Genomic DNA, 16,948 nt, shown 5'->3' with positions numbered 1-16,948 from the left:
GCTGGACAAAAATTAAAAAATAAGATTAATATTTCTTTTGAGAATGATTTTTATCAAAATTATAAATACATAATAAAAATTTAGAGTACATTAAAATAGTACCATAATAAAAAATATTCAAATATTAAATTAATAGTGTAAATTTTTTAAGTGAATAATTAACAATTATAATACACTGTATTATAGATATATATAACATAGTATATTAGAAATAGTTAAAAAAAGTTTACTGAGTATGAATTAAAACTTTTAGAAAATGATAATTTATACCCACTAATATTATTACCGTTCTATCTATTACTTGAATTTAGACCAATTTTATTATTATTATTATTATTATTATTATTATTATTATTATTATTATTATTATTATTAGTATCTGAATGTTTAAAAGCAAATCTAATATTGGCATGAGATTAATGTATTTTTAAAATCTATTAATGTATTTAATAATATTAATAAGAGATTAAATCAGAAGAGAAAGAGGTGAAAGAGGTGAAAGATAACAGGTGAAAGTTACGTCAAAGTGGCCAAGTGGAGTAATGAGAGTTTTTTCAGAGATGAATAACTGACATTAAGTGGATAAGTTAATTAGAAAGGATAATACTCGAAAGAAATCTTACTCATGTATCTCATGTATTGTCATTATATATTGTTATAGAAGTATCTGAATGTTTAAAAGCAAATCTAATATTGGCATGAGATTAATGTATTTTTAAAATCTATTAATGTATTTAATAATATTAATAAGAGATTAAATCAGAAGAGAAAAATGGGTAAGAGGTGAAAGATAACAGGTGAAAGTTACGTCAAAGTGGCCAAGTGGAGTAATGAGAGTTTTTTCAGAGATGAATAACTGACATTAAGTGGATAAGTTAATTAGAAAGGATAATACTCGAAAGAAATCTTGGACACCAAACTCATGTATTGTCATTATATATTGTTATAGAAGTATCTGAATGTTTAAAAGCAAATCTAATATTGGTATGAGATTAATGTATTTTTAAAATCTATTAATGTATTCAATAATATTAATAAGAGATGAAATCAGAAGAGAAAAATGGGTAAGAGGTGAAAGATAATAGGTGAAAGTTACGTCAAGGTGGCCAAGTGGAGTAATGGGAGTTTTTTCAGAGGTGAATAACTGACATTAAGTGGAGAAGTTAATTAGAAAGAGTAATACTGGAAAGAAATCTTGGATACTGTACAAGATGTTTCTGGTACGGGTTGAGAGATGGATTGGGAACCTGCGGGTCAAGGCAGATGCCGGATTATTCGACTGGAGCGATTGGGGGAGGTACCTGCAAAGACACTCCGACGCTTAAGTCAGAATGGATATGAGAGGTATAAGATGTAAGGAGTGAATGAATACCTGGAGGGACCTGGGTCCTCTATTTATAGGTGATGGTAGCTATCTTATCTTATCTTATTTGACTAAGATAAGGGAGACGTTTGAATTCGAAAGCTGGTTAGGAACTCTAGTAGGCCGGTTCCTGGCCTTCTAGAAGGTTTCGGTGGGTCGGGCCCGGGTAGCCGGGTTCGGGGACTATCCTTGGTTATGGGATCCGTGGGCCGGATCCGTAACAGTTTCTCCCGCAGCGGGAGAGCGAGCGAGGTCGGTCTGTCGCTGGGAGATGTGGTCTTGACCATTTGTGGCCTTCTTTTGTTTTCTCAAGTCGTCGTTTGACGTTTTTGAGGAGAGGTCGGTGCTCCGGCCTCGGTTTTTGTGGCTAGGCCGAAGTTTCGCCTGGCCGTTTTGGTCTGACACGACTCTTCTGTGTCCTTATGCCTGTTGCATTTTTCGAGGCGTACTTTATTGGTTTCTTTTTTCAAGGGGGCATTTATTGTGAGGGGACGTTTTTTGGGTAGCTTCCCTTTATTGCCCCTACGCCCACTTTTACTTTTCAGGGCTATTTGCATCTTTTTACCTTTTTTGAAACCGTTTTGGCTTTCCTTCTTACTTCCCTCGTTTGTTTCATTTTCTCTTTTACTCTCTTTTCTGAAAAATCTCTTTCTCTCCATTGTGTTCTGGCGTTTCTTCGCGGTTAAGTTTCTGCTTCCCTGCTTCAGCATTTTTCGGGCTTGCTCTCTGCATTATCAGGTTGGTATCCTTCTATTTCTTCTTGCTTTCATCATGTGGTGTTTTGTTGTTCTGTATTTGCCATGCATTGTTTTGCCATCTGCTTTCTTGTACTGCGTTTTTTGGGTGGTGGTGGTATTTGTGTTTTAAAGGGGCTGAGCACCACTGTGTTGGATTGGTAGTGGGTAGTAGGTTTTGGTTGTCTTCTCTGCTTCTGCATAGGGTTAGTAGGCTGATGGTGGTGCTCCTCCCTGTTTTAGGTATGGCGCGTCGAAGGGCCGAGGGTGTGAGGGCTCCAGTGATACCAGCGGGGGCGTCCCTGCCCTTTATTCCTGGGTAACCAGTGATGTGTGGGGGGACCCCGTCGCGGATGACGGAGGCGAACCTCCAACGGCTTCGTGACGAGGGGGCTGTTTGCGGGGGTGGTGACGCGGAGTGTCATTATGAGTTTTCTGTTCCGAGGGTTGACGAGAGGGTTTGTTATACTAATTTGGATTCGCCGACCGTTCCGGATTGGTTATGGGTGTACGAAGCAATGTTCACCCGTCTTGGCGTGCGGTTGCCCTTTTCCCCTTTCGTTCAATAGTTGTTGAGCCGATGTTCCGTGGCGCTGTCCCAGCTGCATCCGAACAGTTGGGTAGCGATCCGGACTTTTGAGCTCGTCTGTGAGTTTTTGGAGCTTCCGGTATCTGTGAATGTATTCCTTTTTCTCTTCTTGTGTACCCTTCCCTCCAAGGAGGGGAAGCACAAGAAGGGATATATGTCTTTTAGGGCTCAGCCTCATCGTCGGGTTTTCGGCTTGTATGAAGATTCTTTCCATGGGTTTAAGAATGGGTATTTCAAGGTCCGTCCTGCAAGAGGGCATCATCCGTTTTGGCTGACATTGGAGGGTGAGTGGCGGTTCCCCACATATTGGAATTTTGGGGCGGGGCCGTCTATTCTTACCAGGGTAACGCAGGAGTTCTTGACTGCGGAGGACCAGGATGTCGCCCTCGTCTTGTGGCAGTTGTTTGGGGTGCATCCTCTTAATCTCAGGGACGTGATGGGTGACCCGGTCACTTGTCGGACCTATGTTGGTGTGTGATCTATGTCTTGTTTCCACTTTTTTTATTTTTTGGGTTCCGAGTTGGGTACTTACGCTTTTTTCTTCTTTTGATCTTTTTTGCAGTTGAGATGGCTGGGGGTTTGACGACTCTTGCAAGGTTGAAGGCTCAGTTGTCTCAGGGGACTCCTTCTGGCGGTACTCCCTCCACTCCGACCTCACGACCCACTGATGATACGAGAACTGTCTCTGAGGATCTCGCGTTGACTGAAGGTGGCACTGAAGGGTCAGGTCGGGGTGTGGGGATTGATGATGATGTGGTGGTGGTGTCGCCGGAGGGTGCTTCCCGGAAGTGAAAGCGGTCAGAGGATGTTGATAATGAGAATTTGGTGGAGGGGGAGGGTGCGGTCCCGTCGGTGATGGATCGTCGTTTTGAGGCTCCGGCCTTCATCGATGAGTACCTTATGCCCGGCACGGAGGATTTCTTCCATGAATGTGATGTGACCTTTCAGGCTAAGTCACTTTACCGTTCCCTTCTTCGTTCCGCTGTGATTTTCTGGAAGGTCGAGCCTATGATGGCTCAGGTGGGCCTTCTGGACAAGAAATTTTGTCAATCTCAGGCCGAGGTGGCGAGGTTGAAGGGGTTGCTTACGGATGCCGAGTCAGCGAGGGAGCGGGCAGTGAAGTCATCCGAGGAGTCTGGTGCTGAGATCCTTTGCCTTTCCGAGGTTGAGACTTCTCTTTTGTCTCATCTTGGGGAAGAGCAGAGGAAGGCTTCGGATGCCGAGTCTCGGGCAGCCATGCTTTTGGCCGATGTCGGTATGCTGAAGGATGAGGTGGCTGGTTTGAAGGCGGAGGTCGTAGTTTTAAATGAGGAAAAAACTGTATTGCTTGTTGATGTTAAGGAAGTTATTGCTGCTACCGAAGAGACGATGAAGGCTCATGTTTGGTGTTGGCACCTGAAGCGGATGTGTCTGTGATGGGAGCTTTCAAGACTGTCCATGATGGCCAGATCGTCAACCTTGATTAGTTGTGATTATGACTTTTTGGATTGTAGTATTTCGTTTGTGTTTTTTGGCCGTGTGGCCATGTGATTGTGGACTTGTGGCTTTGACTGACTTTGTTTTTATGCCGTTTAGGCCGTTCGGGCCTTTTTGTGTATTCCATTTTTTAAGCCGTTTTGTTTTTTGGTTTTTATTTGTTCCTATTTTATAATAGAATAATAAATAAAATATAAATAAACACATTAAAACATAATTATAGTCTAATATAAACCTTAAAATTTATCCAAATTAAAGTACTACATAAACCAGAATGTTATGATCTTATTCAAGTATAAACTCAAAAGTCAAATAACAAAATAAGGCAACCAAACATAAAATGCCAACATCCAAACTTATCATCAATCATCAAAATCCACCATAAATCACAATGTTATTGATACTAATGCTGCATGCCATTAATTCTGGATGGAGTCATAAATTAAGGAATGGAATAATATATATCATCCGGCTTTCAGTTTGCTTATTGATTCCATAATATATATCTGTTCACCAGTTTTGTAATTTATCATCCACAAAAGGGAAATTACAATCTAGTGAATCCACAAAGACCTCAAACTTGTCAAGTTTCAAAAATTTAACAGCAGCAATTCAATATCCAGCAGCACATCACTAGGCAAAGAAATCATAAAATCCTACATAACTGAAATAAAAAATCATGAAGACAGTCACCATTTAAGCATAATTAAATCACAAAACAGTAAAACAAACACAAACACACACAAAACAGCAGTAATTCAGTTTCGTGCAGCACATCACTATGCAAAGAAATCACAAAATACAAAATATCAGCACAACAACAGCAGAGCAGAACATATGCTGAATTAACTAACTTAACAATCTAAGCACAATTAAGCCCAAAGCATAGTTTTAATTGACTTAATTAAACACAAAAATACTCAGCAATGAACAACAAAGAGCCAAAAAAGCATAGCACAGCAGCGAAGAAGACACAAACCAGGGTAAAACACATCATAGCAGTAGTGAGCAGAGCCATTCAATAATCAATATAATTTGATAATTTATGAACTAAAAAACAAACACGAACAGCAAGCACTAGCAGTGAGCTATGTGATACAAGTATTCCTTTAGGCAATGAGTACAATCAAGAAACTTTAACAAAATTTAACAGCAGAAAAAAATAAAAGCATGTACAAACCAGTATCAGTTTATCATCAATCAGTAGGAGGATTGGCATTGGGGGAATGGAAGGGCCTTCGAGCACCACAAAATAGGAAGATTGAAGAACGATCACGACGAACCAGGTGGCGACAGTGCGACCAACGGGGGCGCGATGGAGGCTAGGGTTGTGTTTTGGGGAGAAATAATGAGAGTATGTATGAGACTGAGGAATCGGGAATGGGGCCCGAGACAGGGGCAAGGGCTTCAGGTCACTCAGGACGACACTGCGCGACGGCAAGGAATGGTGGCGGTGGCTGCGATTTCCATGGCTGACTTCGACGGAAAGGGATGCGCGAATCTCCAAGCTGACTCCACGAACTTGCGACGGTGAGTGACTTCGATGGAGGTGTTACGACGGCGGCGGTGGCTCGAGGTAGAGACTGCATGCGTGGCCACTGAGTGCGAGAGGTGAGAGTGGAGGGCTTTAGGGTGGATGCTCGAGAGTGGTGTCTGAGTGAACTGAAGAGTGAGGACCGAAGACTGAAGGCTAGGGTTAGTTTCTGGATCAAAACGCAGCGTTTTTGACAAAATTTTAAAAACCGGCCGGGTCAAGGTTTGGTTCGACCGACCGGTTCCCGGCCGGTTTGGCGGTTCAATTTTGATTCTTAAATTTGGCGGTTTTGCCTTCTGTCTGAACCGTATTTGTTAACGATTTCTCGTTCGACCGGTTCGATCGGCCGTTCGAACCGGTTTTCAGAACATTGACGAGAACTGTCTCTGAGGATCTCGTGTTGACTGAAGGTGGCATCGAAGGGTCAGGTCGGGGTGTAGGGGTTGATGATGATGTGGTAGTTATGTCGCTGGAGGGTGCTTCCCGAAAGCGAAAGCGGTCAGAGGATGTTGATAGTGAGAATTTGGTGGAGGGGGAGGGTGCGGTCCCGTCAGTGATGGATCGTCGTTTTGACGCTCCTGCCTTTATCGATGAGTACCTTATGCCTGACATGGAGGATTTCTTCCGTGAATGTGATGTGACCTTTCAGGCTAAGTCCCTTTATTGTTCCCTTCTTCGTTCCGCTGTGATTGTCCGGAAGGCCGAGCCCGTGATGGCTCAGGTGGGCCTTTTGGATAAGAAATTTCCTCAGTCTCAGACTGAGGTGGCAAGATTGAAGGGGTTGCTTGCGGATGCCGAGTCGGCGAGGGAACGGGCAGTGAAGTCATCCGAGGAGTCTGGTGCTGAGATCCTTCGCCTTTCCGAGGTTGAGACTTCTCTTTTGTCTCAACTTGGAGAAGAGCGGAGGAAGGCTTCGGATGCCGAGTCCCGGGCAGCCGTGCTTTTGGCCGATGTTGGTACGCTGAAGTATGAGGTGGCTGGTTTGAAGGCGGAGGTCGTAGTTTTAAAAGAGGAGAGAATTGTGTTGCTTGCTGATGCTAAGGAAGCTATTACTGCTACCGAGGAGACGATGAAGGCTCAGGCTTTGGTGTTGGCGCCTGGAGCGGACGAGTCTGTGATGGGAGCTTTCAAGACTGTCCGTGATGGGCAGATCGTCGACCTTGATTAGTTGTGATTATGACTTTTTGTAGTATTTTGCTTGTGTTTTTTGGCCGTGTGGCCGTGTGACTGTGGACTTATGGCTTTGACTGACTTCGTTTTTATGCCGTTTAGGCCGTTCGGGCCTTTTTGTGTATTCGGTTTTTTAAGCCGCTTTCTTTTTTGGTTTTTATTTGTTCCCTTTGTTTGGGATGAGCGAACCGTCGTGAGGTCGATTTTTCGTGGATTTCCGTATCTCGGGCCTGGGGGTGATCGGTCCCCAGTTGTGGCCGTGTTTTTATTCCGTGTTTAGGAAACAAAGGAAAAAAAATAACTTGATTAAATTTTATTAATGTTTGGGCCTCGTTAAAACCCTCCGTTTATGGCGAAAAAGAGTACCCGGGATTGACACTTGTGCGAAAAAAATTGTGGTAAAGAGGGAAAACAAATGTAGTAAAGAAGGGAAACAAGTAAAAAAAAGAAAAGGGTAAACAGGGTAGGGGACGACCTAGGGGGTCGGTCTAAGTGTAGTATCGTCATAAGTTGGCGGCGTTCCATGTCCTCAGAATTTCGTCGCCGTTAAGTCATTCGAGCTTATATGCTCCCTTTTCGATTGCAGCCTTGATTCTGTACGGGCCTTCCTAATTAGGGGTGAGTTTCCCTTCCCCTGGGGTCGGGGTTCCGATGTCGTTTCATCGTAGGACGAGGTCGTCGGGTACGAATTCTCGTCAGATGACGTCGTGGTTGTACCTTAGGCTGATTCTTTGTTTTAGGGCTAGCTCTTTGATATGGGCGATGCTTCTTACTTCCTCGGTGAAGTCTCGTTCTACTTCCTCATCGTTACCCCCAATCATTCTCCTTGGGCTTGGGTCTCCTATCTCCACTGGGATAACAGCCTCCACGTCGTATGTTAATCAGAAAGGGGTTTCCCCGGTGGCCATTTGGGGGGTTGTTCGGTACGACCATAAGACTGATCCGAGTTCGTCGGCCCACAGTTCCTTGGCTTCGTCGAGTCGTTTCTTGAGTCCTTTGACGATTATTTTGTTTGTGGATTCCACCTGCCCGTTTGTTTGGGGGTGCTCTACCGAACTAAAAGGGTGGGATACATGTAGCCCTTCTAGGAATTCTCTGAATTTTCTATCGGTGAATTGGGTTCCGTTGTCCGAGATGACAATCTCAGGGATCTCGAATCGGGTTATGATCTATCGCCAGAGGAATTTGCGGCATTGGGTTGCTGTGATGGAGGCCAGGGGTTCGGCCTCGATCCATTTGGTATAATAATCTATGGCAACGATGAGATACCGGAGTTGTCCGGGTGCCGTAGGAAAGGGCCCGACAAAGTCGATCCCCCAAGTACCGAATGGCCATTCTGCCGATATGATGCTGAGCTGGTGTGGGGTGGCCTGGTGGATATTGGCGTGCCTTTGGCATTTATTGCAATTTTTTACCAGCTGCATGGAGTCCCGGATAACCGTGGGCCAGAAGTATCCGGCCCGGATGACTTTTTTGGCCAGGGTTTTACCCCCGATGTGGTGGCCGCAACAGCCTTCATGGACTTCGCAGAGTATGTACTCCGTGTCTCCGGGTTCAACGCATTTGAGCAGGGGTTGCGAGAATCCACGTTTGTATAGTTGTCCTGCGATGACTGTGTAATTGGCGGCTTCCCTTTTTGTCCGTTTTTCTTCCTTGGGGTCTTCTGGCAGTGTTCCGTTGAGGAGATATTGTAGGATAGGGTAGGTCCATGATTCCCGACTAGAGAGTTTCAGATAGGCATTAGTCGTGGTCGATATAGAAGGTGATCTAACGACTTCCTGAATTAGCAACTTGTTGCTGTGTCCTGGTTTGGTGCTGGCTAGTTTAGAGAGGAGGTCTGCCCTGGCATTCCGTTCCCTAGGAACGTGCTGTATGGTTACGCGATTGAATCCTTCTTTTAGTTTGTTTACCTTGGCGAGGTATTGTTGGAGTAGGGGATCTCGCATTTGGTAGTCTCCGTTAATTTGGGAACTGACTACCTGTGAATCGGTATTTACTTTCAGGACCTTTGCTCCGACTTCCTTAGCTAGGGCTAAGCTTGCCAGGAGGGCCTCATACTCTACTTGATTATTTGACACTGGGAACTCGTACCGCACTGACTGTTCGATTATGACCCCATTTTGACTTTCGAGTATGACTCCGGCGCCTCCGGAGGTGATGTTCGATGAGCCGTTGACGTGTAGTTTCCATGACTCGAGGGTGGAGTTTCCCGGCGTCATCTCGGCGATGAAGTTGGCCATGGCTTGTGCTTTGATTGCATTTCGGGGTTCGAACTTGATTTGAAACTGGGACAGCTCGATGGACCATGCTAGCATTGTTCCTGCTAGGTCGGGTTTTTGTAGTACTTGTTTGACCGCTTGGTCAGTTCGGACTATCACGGGATGGGTCTGAAAATACTGTCGCAAACGTCGGGAGGCCGTGAGGAGTGCGAAGGCTAGCTTTTCTAGGCGTGAGTAGTGGGTTTCCGTGTCTTGAAGTACTTTGCTTATGAAGTAGATGGGTTTTTGTTCTTTTTTCTCGTTTTCGCGGATGAGTGCCGCTGCGAGTGCTTCTTCCGTTATGGAGAGGTATAGGTAGAGGGTCTCCCCTGTTTGGGGTTTGGCGAGAACTGGTGGTTCCTCTAGGACTCTTTTGAAATGTTGGAATTCTTCTTCGCATTTTGCGTCCCATTTGAAGGGGGCTCCTTTCTTCATCAGTTTGAAGAAGGGGATTGCTTTTTGTGCTAATGCCCCGAGGAAATGGGATAGCGCAGTGAGCCGGCCGGTGAGCTTTTGGATGTCATTAAGGTTTTTTGGGCTTGTCATCTCAAGGACGGCACGACATTTCTCTGGGTTGGCTTCAACTCCGCATTGTGTGATCATAAAGCTGAGAAACTTTCCTGTCTCCATTCCGAAGGCGCATTTTGCCGGGTTGAGTCGCATTTGGTGTTTTCGTAAGGTGCTCATTATGAGCTTGAGATCGCTGATGAGTTGCTCGCCGGATTCGGTCTTGGCGAGCATGTCGTCTATGTAGATTTCTAATTTGGTCTTGGACAGGTTCTGGAATCTTGTTGATGAGCCATTGGTAGGTGGCTCCGGCGTTCTTCAGGCTGGAGGGCATGACTGTGTAGCAGTACGTCCCGTCGGGGGTGATGAATGCCATTTTTTCTTCATCAGGTCGGTGCATAGGTATTTGATTATAGCCGGAGTAGGCGTCCATGAAGCTGAGGTATCGATGGCCGGATGCGGCATCTACCAATCCGTCGATGTTTGGTAGGGAAAAGGCATCTTTTGGACAGGCTTTGTTGAGGTCCGTGTAATCGACGCACAGGCTTTGTTGAGGTCCGTGTAGTCGACGCACATTCGCCACTTTCCGTTGGATTTCTTTACTAGCACGACATTTGCCAACCACGTTGTGTAGGGTAGATCCCTAATGAAATTTGCCTCGAGTAGGGCTTTTACTTGTCTTCTGACCTCGGCTGCTCGGTCTGGAGACATTTTTCGTCTCCTTTGTGCCACGGGTTTGGCTTTGGGATCTACGGCTAGCTGGTGGGACATTAGGTTGCGGTCAATTCTGGGCATGTCGGCTAGTGTAAATGCGAACAAGTCTCTATTTTGTTTCAGGAGTTGGGAAAGATCCTCTTTAAGGTCATACGGGAGGTTCTCGTTGATGAAGGTGTATTCGTCTTTGGTTTGCCCTACTTGTAGTTTTTCCATGTCGCCTTCTGGTTCTGGCCTAGGTTGGCCGTCTTGTCGGGCGTCCAGGTCGGCTAGGAATATCCCAGCCGCGTCACGAGACTTCTTCCGTAAAGCTAGGTTGGTGTTGTCGCATTCTGCTGCGACTTCCCGGTCTCCATGGATAGTACCGATGTAGCCGTCTTCTGTTGTGAACTTCATAAGGAGGTATTTGGTAAAGATGACGGCGGAGAAGTCATTGATTGTTTTTCTTCCGAGAATGACATTGTAGGCCGTGGAGTCTTCTAAGACCACGAATTCGGATAGAATTGTCTTCCTTTGGTTACCCGTCCCTATGATGAGGGGAAGGGTGATGGAACCGTCCAGTTTAAGGAAGTTGTCTACGAGTCTTGTGACGCCGTTGCGGTGTGTTTGGAGATTGTCGTTGCGGAGTCCGAGCTTGTCGAAGGCTCCTCGGAAGAGGATGTTGGAGTCTGCACCGGTGTCCACCAGTATTCTTCGTACTAGTCCTGTTCCGATTTTTGCCGAGATGACGAAAGGTGCGTCTTCGGCCGAGGTGCCGTGTTGGTAGTCCTCGGGTAGGAAAGTTACCGTGTTGTCGGCAGCGGTGGTTGGAGTTTGGTTTCTGACGGCGAGGACTTTGAGGTCCTTTTTAGTGTTGATTTTGACTTGCCCGATACGTCTTTGCCTGTGATAACGTTTACTATTATGGTTGGGTCGTCCTCTGGGCTATCCTTGGGTTGTTTTGGCATTCTTGGGTTGCGCCATTCTCTTTCTGTCGAGCTGTCTCTTTCCGCGCGTTTTGGTTCTCTGATGATTTTGGCGAACTCTGGGAGCTTGCCGTCTCTTATGGCTTGTTTGAGTGCGTCTTTAAGGTCGAAACAGTCTTGTGTCCTGTGCCCGTAACCTTGGTGGTAGTCGCAATAAAGGGTTTTGTTGCCGCTCGTTCTTTCTTTGAGTTGTCGAGCTTTTGGGATGATACCTCGGTCTGCTATTTTGTGATATATCTCGGTAATTGGGGCTGTCAAGGGTGTGTAATTGGAGAATTTGCCGATTCTGGGTGGTCGGTTTGCATTTGTTGGTTTGGGATGGTCCCTTTGATTTTCTCTGGGTGGTGGGTTATGTCGGGGTGACGGGTTGCCGTGTTGGGTGTTGCTGTGTTGCCGTTTGTTGGCAGCGACGACCTGGCTGACCTCCTCGTCATTTATATAATCTCTGGCGACGTTCTGGATCTCGTGCATGGTCCACAGTGGTTTGGTGGTAAGGTGCTTGCGGAAGTCTTCGTTCATGAGTCCATTTGTAAGGCAGAGACTTGCGACCAAGTCTATGAGCCCGTCGACTGTCAGGCACTCGTCGTTGAATCGGTCGAGATATTTTCTCGTAGATTCGTCATGTTTCTGTGTGACTCCCAATAGGCTGATGGGGTGTTTGACCTTGGTGATTCTGGTGGTGAATTGGGCCATGAACTTCCGTGATATGTTACGAAAACCGGTTATGGATCCGTTGGGGAGGGCATTGAACCATTTGATTGCTGGCCCGGCTAGGGTCACTAGGAAGGCTCTGCATCGGACGGCGTCGGTGGCGCCTTCTAGGTTCATTCTGGCTTCGAAGGCCGTTAAGTGCTCCTGGGGTCTTTGGTTCCATTGTATTTCATGTCCGTGGGTTTATCAAATCCTTTAGGGAGCTTTGCTTTCAAAATTCTCTCCGTGAAGGGGGTGGCTCCCATTATCACGTGGTCATTTCTCGTGCGTTTGGTTTCTCGGTATCGTCGGTCGTCGTCCGTGTGAACAGGGTCGCGAGAGACGCTGCGGTCGTATCTTTTGCTGTGTCGCCGTTCTGGTGATCTGTTGTGTTTTAGGTCACGCGAGGTGCTTCTTTCGTGTCTCTTGGCATGTTGCCGTTCTGGCGATCTGTCGTGGCGAGACCTGGATCTGGAAATCGCGTGACTTCCGTTTTCGGTGTTGTGCTTTTCCTTGGTGGCAACCCGACCTTCGAGTTCCTGTACTCAGTGGCAGAGTTCTTGGATTATTTGGGCAGACATGTTTTCCGGATTCTCAGGATGTCGAGTTTTTGCATTGACTGGGCCGTTTTCTTTGTTATGGACGGCGCTTGCTATCCTTCCATGGAGTATGGCTTCTTGGTGTTCAGGAGTAGGGTTTCGTGTTCTAGAGTCGTCTTGGTGGCTGATGGAATGCTCTTCAAGTCCGTCCGCCATTCCAACTCAATCGGTGCCGGTCCCCACAGACGGCGCCAATGTACAAGATGTTTCTGGTATGGGTTGAGAGATGGATCGGGAACCTGCGGGTCAAGGCGGATGCCGGATTATTCGACTGGAGCGATGGGGGGAGGTACCTGCAAAGATACTCCGACGCTCAAGTCAGAATGGATCTGAGAGGTATAAGATGTGAGGAGTGAATGAATACCTGGAGGGACCTGGGTCCTCTATTTATAGGTGATGGTAGCTATCTTATTTTATTTTATTTGACTAAGATAAGGGAGACGTTTGAATTCGAAAGTTGGTTAGGAACTCTAGTAGGCCGATTCCTGGCCTTCTAGAAGGTTTCGGTGGGTCGGGCCCGGATAGCCGGGTTCGGGGACTATCCTGGGTTATGGGATCCGTGGGCTGGATCCGTAACAGACACCAAACCCATGTATTGCCATTATATATTGTTATAGATGATGAAAAATAAATTATATTACGTTTTACGTTATATTTAGATAAAGTGAGAATGATCCATGAGAAGATGGATGAAAAACGAAGGAAGTTACGTGAATAAGGAAAAAAAAAGATAATAGTAATGTGAAGGGAGAGAGAGTAAGGGAAAAAAGAGATAATTATAGAAGTTATGTAGATTTATGAGATAAGAGAGAATGTGAATGAAGATGAGATAATGGGAGTTTTGTAACATGAAATAACTGACGTATACTGGGGTAGGTTATTAGGAAGGATAAAAGTGGAAAAAAAATTTGGATACCAAAACAAGTTTTCCCATTATATATTGTTATAGATAATTCATCCTAAGATAGTTTATTTTTTTTTTCACCTAAACCACTATGGGATAGCACGATTTACGTTCAACAACCTATCCCACACTATCCTAACACACAATTAAAAGAACATGCCTACATTTTAATACATTCATATTATTTTTAAATTAAAAGAATATATTTATTTTAAATAATAAAAATATATTTATTTAAAATTCTAAAATTTTGTATCAATCTAGTGGTATTAATTTCAAAATGATGTAAAATACTATAAAGATCTCCTCCGAACCATAATCTGCATCAGGATCTCCTTCATATTCCCCCAAATATTCAGTGGGAATGATCGATATTGTCCCAACCATGTCATCATCACCCTCATCGAAATATTCTTCATCCACATCAACATCTTTGTGTTTATCAACTCCAGAAGATTGGGCTACTGCCTTGCCCTTTTCCATCTTAGCAGGTGATGGAATTTCTTTAGGATAAGTTTCTCCATCGGAAGGAAAAACTATTCTTGAATGCACAGAAGGCGTTGCCCCCTTGCTTAGTTCCTTGCCTGTCTCAATCGAAAGTTTCTTATTCTGAATGAAACTTCTCCTTCCTCCTCTTCCTCGGGGATAACCCCTAGCACGACCTCGATAATAAGAATACTGATTTCGAGAAGGTGCTCGATGCCCCCACTATGGATTACGCCGATACAAATGATCACATCTCTGGAATTCCTGACAATTCCTGATCCACTGAACACCTATAGCCTGAGAACGGCTTAAAGGTGTGCTTACATTCTCTTGAGGTGTCTTCGAACTAGAGCCCTCTATGTGCCTGAGTGGCTGTCTCTGACGCGCCTGCTCTTCCCTATGAGCCAACTCCTTCTTCATCCTTTCTTTTTCAAAGATTGCTGCTGCCTCAGCATCAAAAATAGCATTGCACCGCGGACACAGAGATACATCCCGGTCCTTGATCTTTTTGCTGAACCAAGAAATCTAACAAACCGTCCCCTGTTCTAGGGTATACTGATCTGACTTGTGACTCAAAATCATCAAGAGCCACATCAAAATTGTAGGACATTCCACCATGTTTACTCCAAAGCAAGGTTCAACATAGCTGGCATCAACTTCGAAGGGATCTACATCAACCTTCATTTCTTTCTTGCCATCATCGAATTTCAACCGTCCTTCCATTATCGCTTCTTGAATTAAGTCCCTGAAACGGACACAGCTATTAGTCGAATGACTTGTTGCTTGATGAAACTTACAATAAGGCTTTCCTTTTAAATCTTTCACAGAAAGCAAAGTTCTACCCTCAGGTAAAATTAACTGTTTATCTTTAAGCAACACATCAAAAATCTAATCAGATTTTGAAATATCAAAACTATATTTCTTTCCACTTTTTAATTTTGAGTCATTCGACTTTTCACTACTTGGCAATTTCTTCAACAAAGAACAAACATAAGGAGGGCCTTTCTTTAGTTCGGCCAAATCGATTTCTGTTTCGAAATCAAATTCCTCTTCGGAAGACTCCATTGTTACATAGGCAAACTTTTCTTTTCGAGTAAAAGGTTCACTCTTCGATCTTTGTTCACTCCTATATTTCACTTTTTCTTTTTTCATAAGTTCGGTCTGTCGAACCTTTTCAGCCAGATGGGCCAAATTGGGAATATACACATTAAGCAATTTTCTACGCATATAGAATCCTAACCCCATAGTTGCTATTTTCACTATCTCATTCTCAGGTAATGACACATAACATCTACTTCTAGCATTTTTGAAATGTATTAAATGACCATCAATGGTCTCACCATCTTCACGTTTCAAAGCCACTAAATCGGTAACTGCTACGTTCATTTTACCTCGATAGAACTGAGCGTGAAAGGCAGTTTCTAACTGATTTCATATTGTAATCAAATTTGGTCTAAGATTTGAGAACCAGGTAAATGCATTCTTCGTCAATGACGAAGGAAAAATTTTCATTTTTAAATTTTTATCATTAGCTAAATTCCCGATCTCAACCAAATAATGAGCAACATGTTCAGTAGTTGATTCTCCAACTTTACCAGCAAATTTTGTAGTTATTTTTGGATTTTTCAACCCCCTCGGCACTTCTGCCATTTGTATCGCTTGGGAAAAAGCAGACACAAAATGTGGTTGATTCATAAAACCAACATTTAATCCAACCCGATTCGGTACTTCTTCTACAATTCTAGTGACTTGATAGCGTTCACCACCGTACAATCTGGCTAAAAAGTCATCAGCATTTTGACCTCGGGGAACCACGTGAGGATTTTCTCGATTCGAAATATGGTTTTCATTTTGAAAAATATTTTCCATTCCTTCGTTATTTCCCCTGGTATTATGCCTCTCACCTTCATCATAATCAACAATTCGAGCAATCCTCTCGACTTGTCTAGCAAGACGCTCGAATTTTGATTCATGATCAGCTATCATGGGATTCAGAATTGTAGTCATTTGCTGAGTCAATAAATTGACCAAATCATGATGACTTTCCTCCACTTATTGTCGATATACTACCATCGAATTCGCAGCATTCGAAGTGGAGCCCACAGTATAATCACGAGAATACTCAGAATACTGTTGTGGGTTTTGAATATTATTCACTCCATTCCCATTCCCAAAGCGGACAGGTGGCACGAAACCACCCACCGGCGGGGTATAACCAGGAGGAAGACCATAAAGAGGCCAACCAACGGTTAATGGAGGTTGATATGGTGGCACTGGGCCACGTGGACGAATATTGCGTCCAATATTCCCAGTTTGAATAGTCGTAACGACTATACTTTCAGTCCCAATCGCACCTTTCGAACGTGAAGACACGTCAGCTTGTTGTATGGACACTGGTATCCTATCATTGGTGGATGAACCACCATTCACATTCGATAATTCATCAGCCATGTGAATAATCTTCCCACTTCGTAATCGCATACACTAGAAATTGCTGGAAAAATATTTACACACTTTGATTTAAAACTGTCCCACCGGACGTGCCAATTTGTTTTGTCGATTTTTAGCAAATCGATGGTGGTTCGATATCTAGTGGTCTGTGTAAGACCCAAAACTTTTGAAAAGCCTTATTCTAAATTAATTTCAATTTATTTATTCATTAAAGACTTTAATTTTAGAAATTATTTAATTAAAGCTAATTAAATCAAGTTTTGATAATTAAGTTAGAATTTTTCTCTAATTTTATAATTGTTGGATAATTTTCTATATTTGAACTATAAAATTTAGTAATTGTAAAATAATAAGAATTTTATATAAATTGATTTAAAGAATTGAGATTTTGAAATTTAATATATTTTAATTTTTATGAATAAAGAAAATTAATTATATTATCTCTAATTATTGAATTAGAGTCTTTATTTAAAAAGAATTTATAAATTGATAAATAATTAAACCGTAT

At 43.8% G+C, this 16,948-nt stretch overlaps 1 protein-coding gene across 1 annotated transcript; it reads right to left on the bottom strand.

The window, feature by feature from the left end:
• LOC107611731 lies at positions 15,421-15,996 on the bottom strand. Its single transcript, XM_016313628.1, has one exon. The coding sequence runs from the start codon at positions 15,994-15,996 to the stop codon at positions 15,421-15,423; it is 576 nt and encodes a 191-aa protein (XP_016169114.1).

This window comes from Arachis ipaensis, chromosome B08 (genome assembly GCF_000816755.2).
Source record: "Arachis ipaensis cultivar K30076 chromosome B08, Araip1.1, whole genome shotgun sequence".
NCBI lineage: Eukaryota > Viridiplantae > Streptophyta > Magnoliopsida > Fabales > Fabaceae > Arachis > Arachis ipaensis.
Note: the sequence above shows the minus strand (reverse complement) of the source record. Positions and strands in the feature narration are given on the sequence as shown.

Bases quoted from the DNA above. Each gene is read 5' to 3' on its own strand.
- LOC107611731 (XM_016313628.1), bottom strand. From the start codon at position 15,996: ATGACTACAATTCTGAATCCCATGATAGCTGATCATGAATCAAAATTC.